The sequence below is a fragment of the Corvus brachyrhynchos genome, unplaced genomic scaffold (genome assembly GCF_000691975.1).
Source record: "Corvus brachyrhynchos isolate BGI_N302 unplaced genomic scaffold, ASM69197v1 scaffold283, whole genome shotgun sequence".
NCBI lineage: Eukaryota > Metazoa > Chordata > Aves > Passeriformes > Corvidae > Corvus > Corvus brachyrhynchos.
Genome location: NW_008237409.1, coordinates 2100694 through 2119372, shown reverse-complemented (window position 1 = coordinate 2119372; position 18679 = coordinate 2100694). Strand labels below are relative to the sequence as shown.

The 18679-nt window shown below is 42.0% G+C and overlaps 1 protein-coding gene across 9 annotated transcripts in view; it reads right to left on the bottom strand.

Moving 5' to 3' along the window:
• The window catches only part of BCAS3 (BCAS3, microtubule associated cell migration factor), a 301373-nt gene that overhangs the window by 222792 nt on the left and 59902 nt on the right, over window positions 1-18679 (bottom strand). For all 9 annotated transcript variants that reach the window (XM_017730953.1, XM_017730954.1, XM_017730950.1 and 6 more), the window contains exons 13-14: window positions 15471-15564; window positions 4408-4541 (exon numbers count right to left, since the gene is read on the bottom strand). In XM_017730953.1, the coding sequence (XP_017586442.1) occupies window positions 4408-4541; window positions 15471-15564 (228 nt within the window). The remainder of the gene's footprint in view (window positions 1-4407; window positions 4542-15470; window positions 15565-18679) is intronic.

Below are 18679 nucleotides of genomic sequence, written 5' to 3'. Positions count from 1 at the left end.
CACATTTCTATTTCCCTGTGTTTCTACCGCTATGATATAAAATCCTCCAGCAATGTAGCTACTGCTCAGAGCCTGCCCCGAGTGACACAGTCAGGTAATTTAACACACAAAGTCCTCCAAGGACACGTCACATGTCAACAGCTCTACTGAGGATCAGCTTTCAAGACTGTACAGATCAAAAAAATCATTTCTCATACTACAGAATCACAGAATCACAGAATGGGTTGGGTTGGAAGGGGCCACAGAGGCTCATCTGGTCCAACCTCCCTGCTCAAACAGGGTCAGTACAGAGCACATGGCACAGGACTGTGTCCAGGTAAATCAGGCAGCAGCTAGAAAACCAACCTCACAATGCTGAACGTTGTACTTTAATAATAACATCAAGAAATAAACCACATTTTGATCTTCCTGGCACTCTTTTTTTCTTCTTACCACCCCTCTGTCAGTTGTGTGGAGTTACACCAGGTGCAATCTGTATATTCTTGTGCATTTCACTGCATTTAATTAAACATTGAGAGTAGGACCAGCACTGCTGGAACAGGAACATGACCTGTTCATGATCACTATGCAGTGTCACAGAGAAAAAACACCCTGACTTGAAGCACAGGACTCAACTATTTAATTATGCTGTGCAGGGAGATGGCAGAAAGAAAAAACCAGTATCATTAAACAATGAAAAAGAGCAGCAGTCCTGAGGAGGTAAGGGTCAAAATAAATTAGAAAACCAGTCTGTATGTGAATTTTTTTGGTTGAGAAAATTAAGGAAATGATGTAGCAACAAACATAAATGAAAAAATAATAAAATCATGGTCTACATGATATGATTTATCAGACACACACAGACCCAACTCTGTCTCCGCAAGTCCTCAACACTGATCTCAGTTTTGTGTAAAAGCAAGAGCAGAATGTGGGCACAGTGAGAAATTCACGTGGGGCCTTTAACCAGAGCTGAGCTCTCTACTAATAACTGAGCCTGCAAACACCGCTGCTCAGGGCTCTGTCTCCTCAAGGCAGCCAAACTACTTCTAATTGCAGCAGCTTCTTCTTGTCAGCTCTCATCCGAGACCGATCAACTTCCCCAAATCAATCTTCATTATTCCAAGCCCATCCCCAGCTTCTTCCCTAGAAATAGCAAAGTTTCTCTTCCAGAAACTGTTTCAATAATTGCAACTATGAGCATGTCAAAAGACAGGAAGGAATTCCTCGTGGCCATGGAGGTTCACATCCAACCTTTGGAAGTTGTTCCAACACTTTGCTGCTACCTGGGCACAGGACGTGACACAACCTGGAACAGTCTCTGTGGTCACGTCACCGAAACACTCGCGCGTTCCCTGGAAAAGCGGCAAATCGTGCGTGTTCCGCAGGCTGGAATGTTTTTATCATTCCCTCTGTTTACCCTCTCCGACTGAAGTCAGTTCTAGCTGCAGTTTGGGAGTGGGAATAACAAAAGTCTGACAGAGTAAAGGATTACAGAGGAGCTGGCCAGCAGCCCGCTGATGCTATCGTTACGTTTATTTGTCCTAGGCTGAGATAATGCTGTTTTCAGGGATTTTGTTTTTGCTGTTTACAATTTCAGATCAAAGAGAAAGGATCATCAGGTGACAGGCTAACTTTCATCCGCAAGTAAATGGGCTTCCTCAGTTCAGAACATGCTATGCCTTCATTAAAAACCTTCCAGAATGCTCTTGGGTAAAAATATGAGTGCATTAAATGTCACCTCACAATGCAAGAGCTGGAGAACAAGAAAATGTATCCTTAACCAAAATGTGCAGCACATACATGTGCACATTTCTCCTCTTTAGAGCTGAACTGTGCAAGCACAGATTCTCTGAGAGGTTCAGTTCTCTCTCTGGCTCAGTTAAACACAACCAGTGCTTGCAATGGACCTTCCTGGTGTTACTCAGTGCTGCTCTTTGTCCTCTCAAGGCAAAAAAATATAAAATCTAAAGTACCAGTGGCACTTAAAAGCTCAAAGATCTTAATCTGATATAACCGAAACAGGGACTTCAGTCTGTGTTTGCGGGAAAGCAACTTTGAATGTTGTGACCTTGGGACTCAGTGAATTATCTGAGCACTTCACATTCTTCCATGGTCGTTGTCTTCACAATTCCCTTCTGAGGCAGCAGTCCACCTTCCATTCCACCCCATCTTCATCCGAATCACATAAAGATTTTGGGAAATGTGGGGTGAAGCTCTGTCAGCCAAAATCTCACATACAAAAGCTGATTTCAGCATGGACATTAAAATCCCACATATAATGGGCCATAATGATGATGTTTAAACAATTTATAATGGGTACTAGCTAAACAAATTCTGACACTGATAATCACTCATGTCCATCAACACAAATTAGAACTTTTTATAGCTCCAGTACAGAAGGTGACCTTTAAGACCATTGGCCTTGATTCACAGTTAGTTTTAAACCAGGGGGAAAAAAAAGAAAAAAGGAAAAAGGGCTGGTAGCAAATGTATAAATACTGTTCTAACCAGAAAGGAGGTACAGAGGCTCCCAGTGTGGGCTGCACTGAGAGTTTTATATTGAACAGTCTGCAAAATTCTTGTCTAATGCTCCTCATACGTGAAATTCACACAACAAAAGAGCAGCACCAGCAAACTCTCCTCTCACTGAACAGCTACAAGTGCTGTTATTCCAAAAGAAAAAAGTAAAACAATCCATCTTACTAAATAAAAATTTCAGATTATGTGTGTTGAGAATCACAGGTACCAAAGCAATATTGTTTAATTATCTAGGGAGTTGTGAAATCCACCAACACACCTCAGACTGGTTAGAATTTTCTCCATTTTATGCCATTCCAAAAGCTATACTGTTCACATCCCAAATGAAAACTGTGTGGCAAACTAGGAAAAAATTTTACTATGTTGATTCTGAGAATTTTAATGCAATGCTTTCACAGAGATGCGAATACTATATCCCAAAAAACCATGTATCAATAAGGGTTTCTTCTCTAAAACATGCTCTGTTTGGTTTCCAATGTGTGCCTTGAAAACAAATTTATCAGCTGTAAAAACCAGAAGAACATCTTTGTTCCTCATGACTGAAGTCCTGTGCTTTGGGCTTCAATATTGAGTCTTTGTATGAAGGGAGAACAAAAATAACTCTAAAACATTAAACACATTATAGAACATGCCCAAGTAGATGGCAGAGTATGTGTATACACACAGATCTCATTGCTCTTTGTAGTATTTATAAAAATTACTTGTTAGTACTATATATATTATCCCAATTGAACACTTTTTTCTAATTTCCTCTCACTTTCCAGATTGGTTATTCCTTCTTACAGTAAACCATTGCCTCTAACAGCAATTACACTTCTCCAGAATGGTAGCAGGAAAGCTTTAGAGTATTTAAAATATCAGTAAAGCAAATTCACCCAGATCAAAACTTTATCAGCCACTGCTGCGTTCAATAAAGCTTTCACATTCTACTTGTTACAAAGGTATGGCAAGAAACTTAAAAGGAAACTGCTCAACTCATAGGGAAAAAAAAAAGGTTTGAAGGAACTGTAATCAGGGTACCAGAACCACCCGAGCTCCCAGTGCCAGGGTCATAATCACAGAGCCCCAGGCTCTCCCTGTCACAGTGCTTTACGTCTGCCAGGCTGTCACAAGTCTGTGCTTTCTGTGTGTAATTGCATCAGCAAGTGCAATACCCATTTCTTACCCTGTGGTGACATTTTTATTCCTGTATTTAAAGCAGGTTCCTCAGCAGTTACTCAGTGCTCCAAAGGTGAGGCTCTGCCGGTGCCCAAAAGCGTCGCCGCCAAGGACTCGAGCAGAACGTGCTGCTGCCACAGCCACAGCCACAGCCACGGCAGTGAGAGCCAGCTCGCTTTTCCCCCTCCACCAGCAAATCACTTTACTGAGCATTGTTTAAAATACAATTGCAGACTTTTCCACCCTTGGATAATATCCTTAGTTTTCCATCTCTGAGAGGGGGATTTTTCAACTGGGAAGTTAAACTGGGAAGTCTCTGCAGGTTCCCCCACCTTGGTAAGAAAAGTTAATCACAGCCTTTTGATTAACTCTTCCTTTCAACTCTTTAATTGTCTGTCTGTGGCTTTTACCATCAGAGTCAAGCAAACGCTGACAGTTCCTTCACAGGCACGAGACAAATGCTGAACATGTTACATGAGAAAAGGTTAAGTGCAAACACAGCCAATAATCAGGGCTCTTTGGAGGCAGTGCCAGATCTGAATAAATCTGACAGCACCTCATTGCAAAGGGCAAGAATTTATTATTGTCCAGGTTAAACGCTCTGCTCTTATCCCTTCTGTGGCTGGAGCACAAGAAAGGCTCTTTGTGTGCTGAAACAAACATTAAAGTGCCAACATACACAGAATGTATAAGGTGTCTGGGGATTATTCTTCAGCAAAGAGTTTAACTTACTTTGGCTTCAGTCTCTCCCCTGTGAAGTGTGTACAAATGATGGACGGCACTTTGTGATGATGACCAAGGATGTGTCAGGATTTGAAAAACATGGAAATCATGGCCTAACGTGTCAGTGGTGACCAGCAACATCCCTGGGTAAAAAAAAAAAGAGAAAAGAAACACAAAAGCACAAGAGATTAATCACTGCAAAAGAAGAGGCTTAAAATGTCTATTTAAAAAACACTGAATGTGGCTTACATTTGGGGTTTGGAAACAAGAAAACACAGATAATTACTGAATTGAAAGGGATTCACCTCATAAAAATGAATCAGAACTTCAACTGAAATCATATTCACAGCACTTAAGTATCATATCACTACTACTTAAGTATTAATATATTGTTAAGATAACTTTACAACACAAATCTATAAAAACATCTGAAAACTCTGAATATTCCAACTAAATTTTAGAACTGTGTAACCAATATGAAGCATTGAAGTGATGAATGTTATAGTGAAACCCCAAAATGCTCTTCCCTGGGCAAGAGCCAGTCTAAAAAAAGATTGATGTCTCCACAGTAACAATTTTTGGAAGAAGAGATTATCGAAATCCAGCCAAAAGAGCCCATAGCAAACCAATCCTGAAGAAACATCATGAAAGAAACTGTCTGATTTATTGGTGAAAGTCAGCATCAGAGTTGAGAGCTTTCAAATGAAACATTAAATGAGGTACCAACTTCATTGAAAACAGGTCACTGGTGGAGGTACTGAAATGATTCAATTAGAAGATCAGCAGAACCACAGTAACTTACATTTGCTATTTGCTTTTTTATCCCACAATGTGTCAGCCCATAACCCAGTTTTTAAACATTTACAAACGTATTTGAATACCAAAAATCAAGTATTTTTGTACATATGAGGAAAATACAGCATCATGGCAGAACTTAGGACTACAGTTACAAACTACAGATTTATTTTTCTGTTATTAATGAAATTTAATAAATTATCACCCAAACCTCTGACATTTAATTAACATCAGGTACAAAGCAATTTTAGCAGTTTAACAGTGACATTCTGAATAATTTTCAAGGTACCCATGTATTAAAGAAAAACCAGGAGTTCCCACACAGGTCTGTTGCAACAATCCTCCACATAAAGCACAACTGAAATCTTTTATTCTGCAGGAAGAGAACTCAGTTCCCATGTTTTACAGGACACTTATTCACAGAATAAATGGTTATCTTATTTCTTCCATAAATGAGTGTTTGCTGTCTCAGTGAACTCACAGGTGGCACCAGGAATTGTCTTTCCCTCTGCTGCCCCAGATACCAACAGGACACGTTCGAAACCTCTCACAAGTTACCACTGAAGTCCTACCTTATGACACTTGGAAAAATTTAGAATTAACCTGGAAAAAGTGTACCAAGCAGCAGAGTACAGATGAAGTGTAATTAGCTTTTCTACTGGACCACCACTACATCACTAGATCAGTACCCTGAGTGTTTTCCCTCCTTGGCAATCCTGGAATCCAAGAGATTGGGTCCTTTAGGCCCAGACAGAAAAATTTCAGTGGCCAGAGGCTTGACCTTGTGGGCCCAACATCCTGACTCCCCACCCAGGGCAACATGGCACCCTGTATGGCACCAACAGGGCACACCTCAGCTTCTCTTAAATCTCCCGAAAGAGGGATCCTGTGAAGGCAAACAGCACTTCCAAGGCGATGAGGCCCACCAGCAGCAAGGTACAAAACCAGAGAAATCCAAATTGCACTTGGAGACAAGACTGCCTACAAGCTTCCCCTCAGCTTGACCACTGAGGCTGGCAGGGCCTGGGCCCGGCAAGGCCACCCACGCTGCACCCAGGCATTTCCTGCAGCTCACACAAACGCACCATCTCACATCTGAGCTCAGCAAGATTCCCTCCAGCAGACACACTTTTACTGTTCCTGGCTGTTCCTCCGGCCCCGAGTGTTAGAAATGAAAGGGAGTTTGTTATGGAGCTGAGAAACCCGGGATAGCATTGGGGTATTATGTTTGGGCGGTAAGGCATGTGAGCTGAGGTTGGTCTGGATGTTAATGTTGGCTTAACTGGCAATTTCCTTGATTTGTAGTGACTGTGTTGATAGGAAATACAGCTCAAGTTGCTCTGGTGCAAGGCAGCCAAGCCTTTCGTGTGGGATTATGCACACAATTTGCATTAATTCTGTTCTGCAACATCACAAACTACACTTCCCTTCTAGTGAAGTGTGCGGTCCTCAATAATATATAGCATTTCCAGCAGAGAAAGCTGGAAGCAAAGAGGGGTTTGTGTGCTGGAATTAGGCTGCTGCTGTTACTGGAGCAAGGATATTCCAAAAGATCTAATTCAACCCAGTAAGAATTTATCTTCTCTGTTCCCACAGAGAAGATAAATTCTCTCCTCATGCATTTGACAATTTTTCTCTCCTCATGCATTTGACAGCTTTATATGGAAGTGATGGGTACTTTGGGTCCTTTTGTGCTCTTATTCCCAATGGAAAGGACCTTTGGAAAAGGAGAAGCTGGAGGAGATGGATCCATAAGACTTCTCTCAATGCTGAGCAGACAGGCTCTGCAAGCAGATATTTTTTCTTCCCCCAAGGCTTGAGAAGTCTTTTATAAATACAGACCCATGGCTGAGTGCACCCAGAGATCCCAGCAGAGCGGTCTTTGTGTGGATCCCAGCACACGGAGCACAGAAGATCATAAAAAAACCTCGAAATGCGCCAAAAATCTGTCTGGAACTGGAGATAAAAAGCTGTGTGATAATCCCGAGCCAGTGAAAACACCGGGATCACCATCCTGCGTTGTCCATGCAATCCATGGTGTTCAGCTCAGCGGGATCTGGTTTCCAGCGCTGGCGAGAGCTGCAGGTGTCTGTGGGCGGCACAAGGAGGGTATCATCCCACCCTGCTCCTCACAGGCTTCTTCCCAACCCTACAGCCCTGTCTGTAGGCTGAGCAGGGCTCACCCTGGCCACAGAGCTGACCCTGGCCACAAACACCACAACCTGCAGCACACAAGCCCCCAGAGCCCACGGTGGTCCCTGTTTGTTCCCTCGGTGACACCTCAGATCCCAACGGCCGCAGCCGTGACGTTCACTCGTCTACCTGCGGCTCTGAGCAGTTCCAGATGATGCTCCCAACTCCTGGTTCCATGTGTGCTTTGCCTTTGGGTTTTCTGGTTTTGGTTTGGGGTTTCTTTTCTCTGTTTTTGCTAACTTGAAGGAGTACAGAGGTGAAAGATAATACATTTGTGGCTGGAAAGGAATTGGCTTAAAAATAGAAAGATGGGTGGTATCTGATTTGGCAGTTTGTGTCTAAGCTAAACTCCTGCTGGCTGCACTGTTTGGAATAAATGCATTTATTAGACGAAAACCCAGGGAAAACAGGCCTTTGACTTGTATTAGAGACTCTTTTTCAGTAAGTTAAAGAAGGACCTTTCACACCCACATTTGCACTTGAAGTACAAATATATTCTGGCAGGACTTGTATCAACACAGAGGTCCCAAGCACAACACCACAGATGGGAAAGAACATGTATTTATAAATCAGCATTTGAAATCTCTTCCTCACTCCTGTTATTCACACAATAAATCACCCGTGTTTCAGAACACTGGGCTGGGGTTTGTGGTGGGATTTTCCAGCTCTCATTACTTCATACTGAAGAATCCCAGTTTCCCATTATCACAGCTCAGCCATTTCATTTCTCTCTCCATCTCTCTGCAGCATCCCAGCAAGAATACCTAATCCCAGTGGAGGAGTACGAACTGGAATCCTGGTCCTACCTCACTTTCACTTTCACGTGCAGGAAACTTCAACTCAAGCTTTGTAAGCGGCCTTGTGACAGTTTTCCCAAAGAGTTGTTTAGACGGAAATACAGGTTAAAGCTGTGCTAAGTTCAGTCCAAATGTTTTCTCTTATGAGGGACTTTATGGATAAATAATCAGAGATGAAAAGTGAATAATTCTTGAGGATTTCCTGCTTATTTTTCAAACTGGCATTAATCCCTGTTTAACAGATAACAGCTGAAATCCATTGGAAGTCTTGCATACACAGGACCCAGTGGAAATTTACGTGTAAACCAGACTTTATTTAGTGTATATCTCACTGCAAAAATTCTGATTTTGCTTATCCACAGTGCGAGGGTGCAGCCAGATTAAATTAATGACTGTTTTACTGTGTGGTTGTTTTAAATCCACAGAGATTATTAAAATCCAGCTTAAAAGAAACAGATATCCTAGATGGGAAAAAAAAAAATCAGCAAAGCTTTGTTTTACCTGCCCTAATTTACAGCTTCCTACTTTTCCTGCATTCTGTTTGGGAAACAATCAGCTTCTTTCAGGATAGAACTAAAAACACGAGGAATATATGCATAAAAGGAAAAACCAGTACAGATGTAGACTGTGGGTTAAGAGCTATTTATGCAGTATCAGAAGACTAAACCAGACTCTGGCCTGGCCATAAACTAAGCCCACGCCCTAAATGAGGTGCCAAGCCACAAAAAGCATTTGCGTCAACTGGGAATACAAGGAAAAGAAGGACTTCTAATTATAGGGCCTGGAAGCGGAAGCCGGGAGCGATTAGGAGCTGAGGCTGCGCCGTGTTTATCTGGGAGCTTCCTCCCCTCGCTCCCGGCCACCTCTGACAGATGAGGCTTGGCCTGCAGGGTGGGACTGGAGCTGCTGATGGGACACAGAGTTCTCCGGGCACCGAGCTCCTGGCAGCCCCGTGGGCAAATTAGAGAGTGCTGGGGAAGCTGAGCAGCCCCACCACATCCTATTTATAACACCTCCCTAATTGCAGAGCTGTTGATTGCGTGCATATAAATGAGGTCCGCACAGCTTTGGAGTTTCACCAGGAGCTTCCCTTCAATTTTCCGAGGGACAGAAGGGTTTCCATCTCCCCAAACTGTGTCACCCTGCCAGTACTCACTGAAGGACTCAACACCTTCCGGCTACGGTGGATTTATTTTCAAAACACCAAGGGCACGAGTGCTGGGAATCAGGCACCCGTCTGCATGGAGGAAACGCGTATCCATGGATAGACTGAATTCAGGAATGCAACTCTTTCATTTCCATGCCTGGCCACAGACAGACCAGTCCAGCCACTGCACCAACTCACTGTCTGTCCAAAAAGTGATTCAAAATATGAACTTCTCACACTTCAGTTTTGAAATCTGAACTTGGATGCCACACAAGGCTGGTACTGAGCTTTGGAGGTTCCCAAATTAGAGGCTCAGAGCGCTCAGGGGAACCACAGCGACTTAGAGCCGCTCCTGGTTCACATACGGATTTTTCCTGGCATTCCCACCTTCCACAGGCTCACTGGGACAGGATTCCTGTCCCACTGCAGCTCCCTGGGCTGAGCAGTCACATTCATATCTTGTGTGACAAAGTTTATAAGGCCCATGGTTTTCTGAAGCATCTGACCCGACCCAGAACAGCAGCTTTATTTATACTCACTTAACTCCTCTCCCAGGCAAGTGAAAATACAGCCAAACATCAGAGCTGCTCGGCCCCTGGATACTCCAAGCGGACCATGTGCTACAGTTACAAAACTGGGTCTCAGAAAACCTTAACTAAATAATAAAATTCTGATTTTAGCAAAATTCACCACAAAATAAACACAAGTATGTAAACATTTAATATAAATATTTTTAAAATCCCAAGAAGTCAAAAGAAAGTGAAGCAAAATAAAATATTATTTTATGAATAAATAACTCCCTATGACTCTTCTAACTCCTAAAACAATCCATGGCTACAGGTCTTCCTTCACAACCAACCCAAAATGCAACACTTGATCAAGCCATCAATCATCAAGGATTCCTCCCCTCCTGGTGACATGGGACACAGGGACACAACATTTATAACTGCAACTCATTAAACTGCCTTAATTTTAATGTATTTGTCTCCCAAAGCAATAATTCAAGTTGAAAACCAGAAGAAAATGAACAGAAAAACTAAAGAACTATTCTGTCATTAAATAATTACAGCTTGTTTTACTCTCTGTGAGTGTTTTCCTGCTCACTTTCTCTGATCAATGGGGAAAAAATTTGTGCAGAGATGTTCCAATTTCACCCTCTTTAACTATTAACTCAAGGCCACCATCACGTTTCAATATAGAACATTAAAATAATCAGAGCAATTTCAGGTCTGTTAAAGGTGCAGTCAGGCATCCCAAGGGGGACACAGTTTACTCTGTTTTACTGCTGGCCCAACATTAATTTTCTCGTTATTAATGGGTGGAAAATCTCTTTTGTAGCCAAGGAAGCGTAATTATTTTAAATTTTCAATGTCTTGCACTTCACAGCTCTCAGCTGCCAAGCTGGAATGAGCAACACTTCTGGAAAGCAGATCATTTATTTACCACATTTAAAAGAAAAAAAAACCCCAGATATTTATAAACCAGCACCATTTCTTAGCTGTTTACTAATTGAGAATCTTATTTGAAAACTTTCCTCTTTGACACTAAAATTGGAACGTACCTGCCCCATCCCATTGATTTAACAGCTGGTCCTACTCCCAAATTGAGTGTGGATGTAGCTACAGCTACAGAACTGTTTTAATTATTGTATTTTCAGTTTGTTTTAAGGGCTTGTATTGAAGAATAGGGTGTCTTTCACTCCCTCTAGATGGGTGAGAAGCCAGGATCGAGTCCTACAGCTGGAAAACCGCTCCATGCTGCATTTGAGCGTAGAGAAAAGCTTCTACTGGGAAAAGCTGATCCAGTAGGAGAAGACTATCAGGCAGCTTTTGTAACAAAATGTCCTTTTCAGAGGCTCTAAGGCTACTTACTTGCCTTAACAAATTGGCAATTGAAGCAGAAGCTCTAAAAAAATCAAATAGGGGATAATTCTCATCTTTCCTGGCTGCCCACAGGGTTTGTTGTACATATAGTTCTTGGCAGTGCCTCAGCCTGCCGGGGAAACGAGGCACAAACCTTCCAAAACCAGGAAGGAATGATTTAAACAACCTCTGAATAGACATGAAAACTTCTACACTTAACTTGCCTCCCAAACCAGACACAAGGAATGGAGAGGTTTGTATGGATGCTCCTGGAAATCCTGTCTGGAGCCCAGGAGGCCACGTCGAGGTCAGGCTCTGCACTGACCACAGGACACCACAGGAATTGGGATCCCAGCACAATTCCCTGCTCTGGTGGCCTCAGAAGCTCAGCCCAGCTTCCAGAATTATTCACTGCATTGGTCTGCATAACTCAAGGCTCCCATGGAAAGTGGAACTCCAGGCAATCATGAAGATGTCCTGGCGTCCTCCAACACCAAACTCAAAGCTCAAACACCAAGGCTCCACAACTATTGATCATATCTAAAACTTAGGGCTGATTTCTTCACACTTTATTTCATCTATAAATTGTGAAAATGACATCTCCACAGGTTTTTATGTTCCACTTGTTCCCACATTGCATCCTCAAGGCCTCGTGCCCAAACCATGCCCTTCTTGGGGAGCCCAGAGGATCTGGCCCTTCCTCCCCTCTGCAGGGGCAGCAGAAAGAAACTTCATGGGCTGAATGAACAGATTGTCCATTAGCTGGGGATAAAATGATGTTAGAGACAGCAAAATGAATATGATTTTAAAGCCTTCACTAGAACTGTCCCCAACCATCTAAAATTTAAGTTATAAACCACAGCTGCTGTCCAGATCCTGTACAAAAAGCTTACCAAAAATCAAGATTAATGGGTGCAATGATCAATACCTTTGACATCCAAAAAGTTGCTTTGAATGGGAATAACTACAGGTGATTACGAAATGTTTCCCTAGGCATGAAAAGAAAAGGGCCAAGCTGAATTGGGTCACACATTTGTTGGCTGAAAACTGCAGTGTTGGGGACATCTAAGACTTGGTGACAAAAATCTCATTAACGAAAAAGCACTTTCTTAGGCAACAATCACAAAATACATTATTTCCATCTAAAAATGTGATCATATCGCTATGCTCACTGTTTTTTACTGGAAATAAACCATGGAAAGTAAAAACTGTGATTTATTAGTTCTGCCTTGATACACAATTCAACTTCCTTCTCTCCCTCGGTGTCTGCAGGAACTGGCAGCTTTTGGGTAAAACACTTTCATTTGTTGCATCAAACCCAGTCCAATCAGTAACTCAAGTTAACCTAAAAAGAATATTCATCCTTTTGCTTCATACTTCTAGAAATCCTGAAAAATCCCAATTTTATGACCCTAAACCACTCCAAATAAACAGAATGCATGTGTCAGCCACAAAGGTGACTCCGAGCACTCAGAAATAAGCTCCATTTTCCAGTATCAAAAATCCTGTCCCACACCAGCCACGTTTTGTAGACAAAAGATATTAATGTAGGCAACAGATTTGGGCCTTAAAAAAATAATAAATGTAGAGAAAGAAATAAAAATGAAGAGGTTGGTTATTTTGGGGCCTGTTGATAACATTTCTGCAGAGATGAGCAGCTGGTCTAGGCTGAAACATCCATTTCCTGTCCCATTTACAACCCAGCATCGTTTATTTTATGAGGAGGGAGGTAAAAAGAAATTCCCTGAGTTCTACCCCTGTCATCTGTATTAAACCCTTGATCTCTGTAATGTTCAAATTACAAATAGTTCACTTTGCTCCTTTACCAGCTTCTTCCAAATACCAGTAAGAAATACCTAGATATTACAAATATAAACATTCCACATTGAACTGAAGAATTAAAATAAAAATACCAGTATTTTCAGCAAAATAGAATTAAGCTTGGCACGGCTGTTAACTTTTCTGTTTTCCTGGAGGATGGAGGCAAAACTTACAGGTTATCATGAAATCTGGGTAATAGAACCGGTAAATAAGGTAGAAATCTCTGTCTGGAACTGATTTCTGAAGCACTGATCTGATTTCCTTCCTTACAGACTCTGTTTTTACTGTATTATCTATGGCTGTGCAGAACTTGCCCAAGTGTAGACAACAACATATTTAGCAAATCATATTCAGCTTCAGCACAAATAAAACATCTATAATTTGCTTTTAAATGTGGTGGAGTAAAGACAATTGCCTGAAATAAAGCTGCATTTATTCAAATTACTTTATTCAAATTACTCTCAAAAGCACATGTAACAATCCCTGTAGTATGGAGAGAAGGGGATCATTTACACACAAGTTGGTTTTAATTATCACAGTCCAAAAAGGCCTTTATACCTCTGATCTGCCCAAATGAAGGGAGGATTCTGCTTGTTTTTAACACGGTAAAAATCTATAAAGGGATCCTCCCAAAACTCAGACCTGAGCACCTGTGCAGCTCCTGGGCTGAGACACGATGGAATTAAGAGGTTTATCAGCCCCAGAAAGTAAAATTTTCAGTGAAACAGAGCAGTGCTCCCTGTCTGCCTCCCCAGCACAGCTTTGCAGTCGCTGTGATCTGGTGCAGACACACAGACACTGCCTGAAATTAGGAGTAAAAGTGGGGTTTCAGAGCAAGCAGCCAAGGACAGTATCAAAAGCCACCTCTTGTTTTGTTCCCTGTAATGAGCTCAGCCTGATTGCCAATAGACCACTAGAGAATGGGCTGGGATGATGTTACAGCCCTGGCTTCAAACAAAACCCTGCCTTGATGTTAAATAAAGAACACAGAACCCTGGGCTAAGTGCTGCTCTCACTGGAGGCAGCTGAGGGAAGAGTCCTCTGCTGGTTTGTCCCCATCCCTCCTGCAAATCTCCCGCAGCACACAGCATTTGCAAGCAGCCAAAAATAACACCACTTAAAGAAGTGTTTTGCCATTAAACACCATTAGATCTAAGTGTCACTCTCTAAATTATTGTCATTCCAGTACCTGAGCAAACCAAAGAACTTCATCATAATACAAGTACCCAGCAATTTGCAAAAATATCCTTCCTTTTGAAAAATAACAAGTTAATTTGGTTTTGCATAGACATTCTGCTGCCCTTTAAATATACACAATCCTAAAAACCCTCTCAAGGAGGCAATTAATTAATATCTATTTAGCATTCTAATTTAAGCAGCTGTATTTATTTCACTTATTTATTTCACTTAATTAGCATTGCTCCACTCTGGGTATCATCCTTCTTCCAGAGCACAAAGCAAAATAACTGTTCTGGAATAGAGGATTCTCAGTTCACTGCGCAGAGCTCCACAAAAAATTCCCTTCCAAGAAAATCCAGGCAGATGAGAATACAGCTTTTCTGTCACAAACTCCCAGTGAACTGCACTGCACTGTTAAAGAGTTCTGACACAACAGATGGGGTGTCAGAATGACACCAACTGGTCAGCAAAAGTGAAAAACATAAATGACAGACAGTCAGTTCTATTCTCTGAAATGTGACTTCACCCTCATGATCTTCATGGCATTTGCTGCATTTTAGAAATTGTTAATTTAGGCAATGGAAGCTGTTCATTCTCTGACCATTTCCCTCAGTGTTGCTGCAATCAGCCAGAACATTATTTATCTACAGATAATGAAATGTTAATTGTCAGATTAATAAGATCTATTAATACACAAGGTTTGTAGTTGTCCCTGCTGCCCACAGTGACTGTTCACTGATAAAAAGGAAAGAAAGAAATAGGTACTTTTGAGGAGCTTCTTACAAGTATTTTCAGATTATAGCTGATTTCACTCAGGAGAGAGGGTAAGATCACAAACTCTTCAGCAGCAAACAAATAATAAGTTACTTTAAAAACCAGTGAAACGATTTTATTTCTGTATTTATGGAGGACTGCAATTTAATCCATGTGCTGATCCTCTGGATACCTGAGTATCACAACATGTGTGCACCTGGCTGGCAGGATCCCAACACACAGGAATTCCTCAGCAGTGGAAGAGGGACTGAATCTCCTCCCTTCTCTCAGCAGTGGAAGAGGGACTGAATCTCCTCCCTCAACTCTTCACCACAGTGAAAGAGTTGCTAAAGTTTGAAATTTCCAGACAAGACAAACTGGACATCCAACCCTCCACAGAGCAGGACAGTCATGGGCACCTGCAGTGTCCCAGTGGCACCAGCAATCCCTCCAAAGCCAAGGGACACATTCCCATGGGATTTACTGCCCTGTTTATCTATCCCAATAACTGGAAAAATCTCTTACCACTGGGGTTAAAAGCCATGCAGCAAATGGGCTTCTCATGAGCAGGGAAATGGGCCACGATGCCATCGCTGTCCGAGTCCTCGCTCACCAGGACCTGGGGAACAGAACAGAGCCCAGGATTAGGAGGGAAAAACACTCCAGGGGGGAAATCCCAATTGACTGACACAGGGATTGGTTTGTAAGGGGTTCACATTCACAGCCTGTCAGCTGAACACCAGCAATGCTCAGGAATTCTTTCAGATACAGAGACATGAGACCTTCTCTAATAACCTGGGAGCAACCAGAAAGGATTATGCACTTTATGCCTGCATTTCCTATTTATTTACCTTACTCAAATTAGGGAAAATAGAAAACTATTCCTGTTTTGCTCCACAAATGATGGCTGACTGCACAGCAGCTCATTACACCATGCTGTGCAGGAAGCTCCAGTTAAAGTTTCCAATAACAAAATCACAAAATCACATCCTAGAAAGAAAAGGGAGTATTTAACCCTTACATAAATCAGCATTTTGATTCCAAGTGCACAAGGCAAATGGGTGGAAAACCAGATCAAACCCCAGAGAAAGTGCATTTGCTTTCCATGAGTCCTTCATTCAGGTGGGAATAGCACAGCTTCCATCCTGCTGTCAGTGGTGCTGGAATTGAGGGATCTGGATTTCCAAAGGATGCAAGGAATGCCAAGGGCTGGGAGTGTGTGTAGAAGCAGCTGCACTGTGGAATTCACAGTTAACATGGATTTTCTCCAACTTGAAACTGCCTCACTGAACATGAGGTAACAGTATTACAAAGGTTGTGACCAAAAAATCATGCCCTCGTAAAATACCTCCTTGTGAACAAAAAAGGAATTAAAATATATGAGAGAGTTTGCACAGCAGAGGGAAATTCAGTGGAAAAGGAAATAACCTGGGCTGAGATCTGTGATGTGCAACAGCTTCTGGGAAAAGGCACAAAGAATGAGCTTTTGGGGTCTTAAACAAAAGCCAGTTTGAAGCTGATAAAACTCCTGGGCCAGTCAAACTAAAGCTGAGTGTGAGGACATACAAAGAGACAAAATATCAATGTTTAATTGTATGAAAAGCAAAGATATTCCTAGATTTATAGAAAAGAACCAGAAGATGTGTGGACAAAATCGTGCAAGAGCTGTAGGAGTGTTTTATTCCTTGATTACATCCTCTTAAAAGCTAAACTAAGTAAAACAAAAAGAAAGACCTATCAAAAAAGGACTTTAAAAAGGGGGTTTTGTGGTGAGCAAAAACCTCTTCTTACTAAGACTGTGCAAAACCACCCGTTTCAAGTTCTGAATAATTGGTCTGCCTCTTCCAAAATAATCTGCAAGGTTTTTAATACTTCCTATCCCAAACAGATATCAAAATAATTTCAAGATATTTTTCCACTTCAAAAAAACGAGGAATCATCTCCCAGAGCTTTGAGCAGTCACGGAATGGGGCTGGAGGGGCCTGGGCCTGCCTGGCTGTCAGAGCTCGGAGCTTTGGCACTGGCACACAGCACAATTATGGCTTTGCTCTCCCTCGTCAGCATTTCGTGCTCCTTCCAGAACCACGAAACCAAAGGGTCTGGAGATCTTCCGAAGGGCTTTTCAAAGGAGCACAGCTCTCCCTCAGCCCCGAGACACTGCACCCAGGCACTCCCATCCATCATTTATCACAGCTCCCACTCCTAGGGAGCATGGGCTCAGCCTCAGTGTTTTGCTCTAATTAAAGAGAAATGATAATCACAAAGTAACACCACAAACCAGCTTTACGAAGAGTTTTTTTTGCGGGTCTAGCCTGCTAAATAAAAATATTCAATCAGAAATGTGTAGGTATCACAGGATCTAAATCATTGCTAGGAACAGTTATATAGGATATTCCATATGCATCATCCTCTACAGGCTGTAAACTGGATTAATTCAACATGGCTTTGAGAAAAAATAAAAATTATAAATGCACTGCTGTTATCACCCCTGCAACTAAACCCCTGTCTAACAGGCAGGAACACGGGATGGCAACATGATCCTTAAATATTTTTCCTCTGGAAACATGATACAAAGCAAAAAGTCACAACATTAAAAACTGCAAAATACCTTAGACATACAAATCTGAGAACCCAAAAAGGCCAAATCTCTCTTTGTATGTGATGTTAACTGATTCCATGCTTTCATTTGTTTTTTTGTCATTTACTGCTTAAAAAGATCTTCTTGAAAAAAAAACCCAGTGCAAAAGGAGTTGTTAAAGATCTCCCCCTTTCACTGCAAACACGGATTTTCAGGTACAGCAGGTCAGCCTTTGCAGATTCAAACTCAAGTATGTTCATCTCCTGCACTAATCAAGTAAAGCAAAAGAAAAGCCAAAAAAACCAACCACAAAAGAACCTTCATCACTCAAAAATTTGGAAATCTTGGACAGTGGGGAATGTGACATTCAGGGCTCCTTTCTCAGCACCTGATCTGTGTCACTCCCTGTGTCAGAATGGGCATAACTGGCTTTGGGAACACACATGGAAACAACACTTGCTTGTGCATGGAAAGATGAGAAAATATTCTTCTTCTTTTTAAAATCAGCATGAAAAAATAAATCCGTTAGGAACAGAGAAAAATGCTTTTTTTAAATCCCCAATTTCCATTGAAATTTGTCCAGTCCTCCCCCTGCTCTTCTGCACTGTACAGCTGGGGATAACAAACATCACTTTTTACAATTCCAACACTACAATGGAAGGAGGGAAGAAAAAATCCAAGGAATTGGACTTAACTACATCATCAACCAAATGTCCCTCCCAGAGATGCCACCAAACCAAAGCCTGGTCCCCATCCCAGTTCAGAGCTTGCACAGCTTTAAATCCCAGCATTTTTTTTTAGCAGGAATTTCCCTTTTTTACAGAACTTAAGGAACTCAAAATGATGCTGATACAACAGCCGGTGCTTTAGGAATATCAAACCAAACCTTCCCAATGTACCACCAGCTCCTCCAGCCAGCTGAGGGTTTCATGCCCCTGAAAACAGCAGAGTTGGGAATTTTTCCTGAAAATCAAAACAGAGGGACAATTTCCCTAATAACACATGCAAGTGCTGTCAGGGAGCTCGAGGGAAGCAGCTCATTCTCCTTCCCAGAGCATGCAGAGCCCACAGGAATCCTGAGGCTGCAATTTTCTTCCTCCCAAACAGGCTTCCTTCTCCAAGGTAGTGGCCTCTAACCACTCTGCTGTTCCGAGTA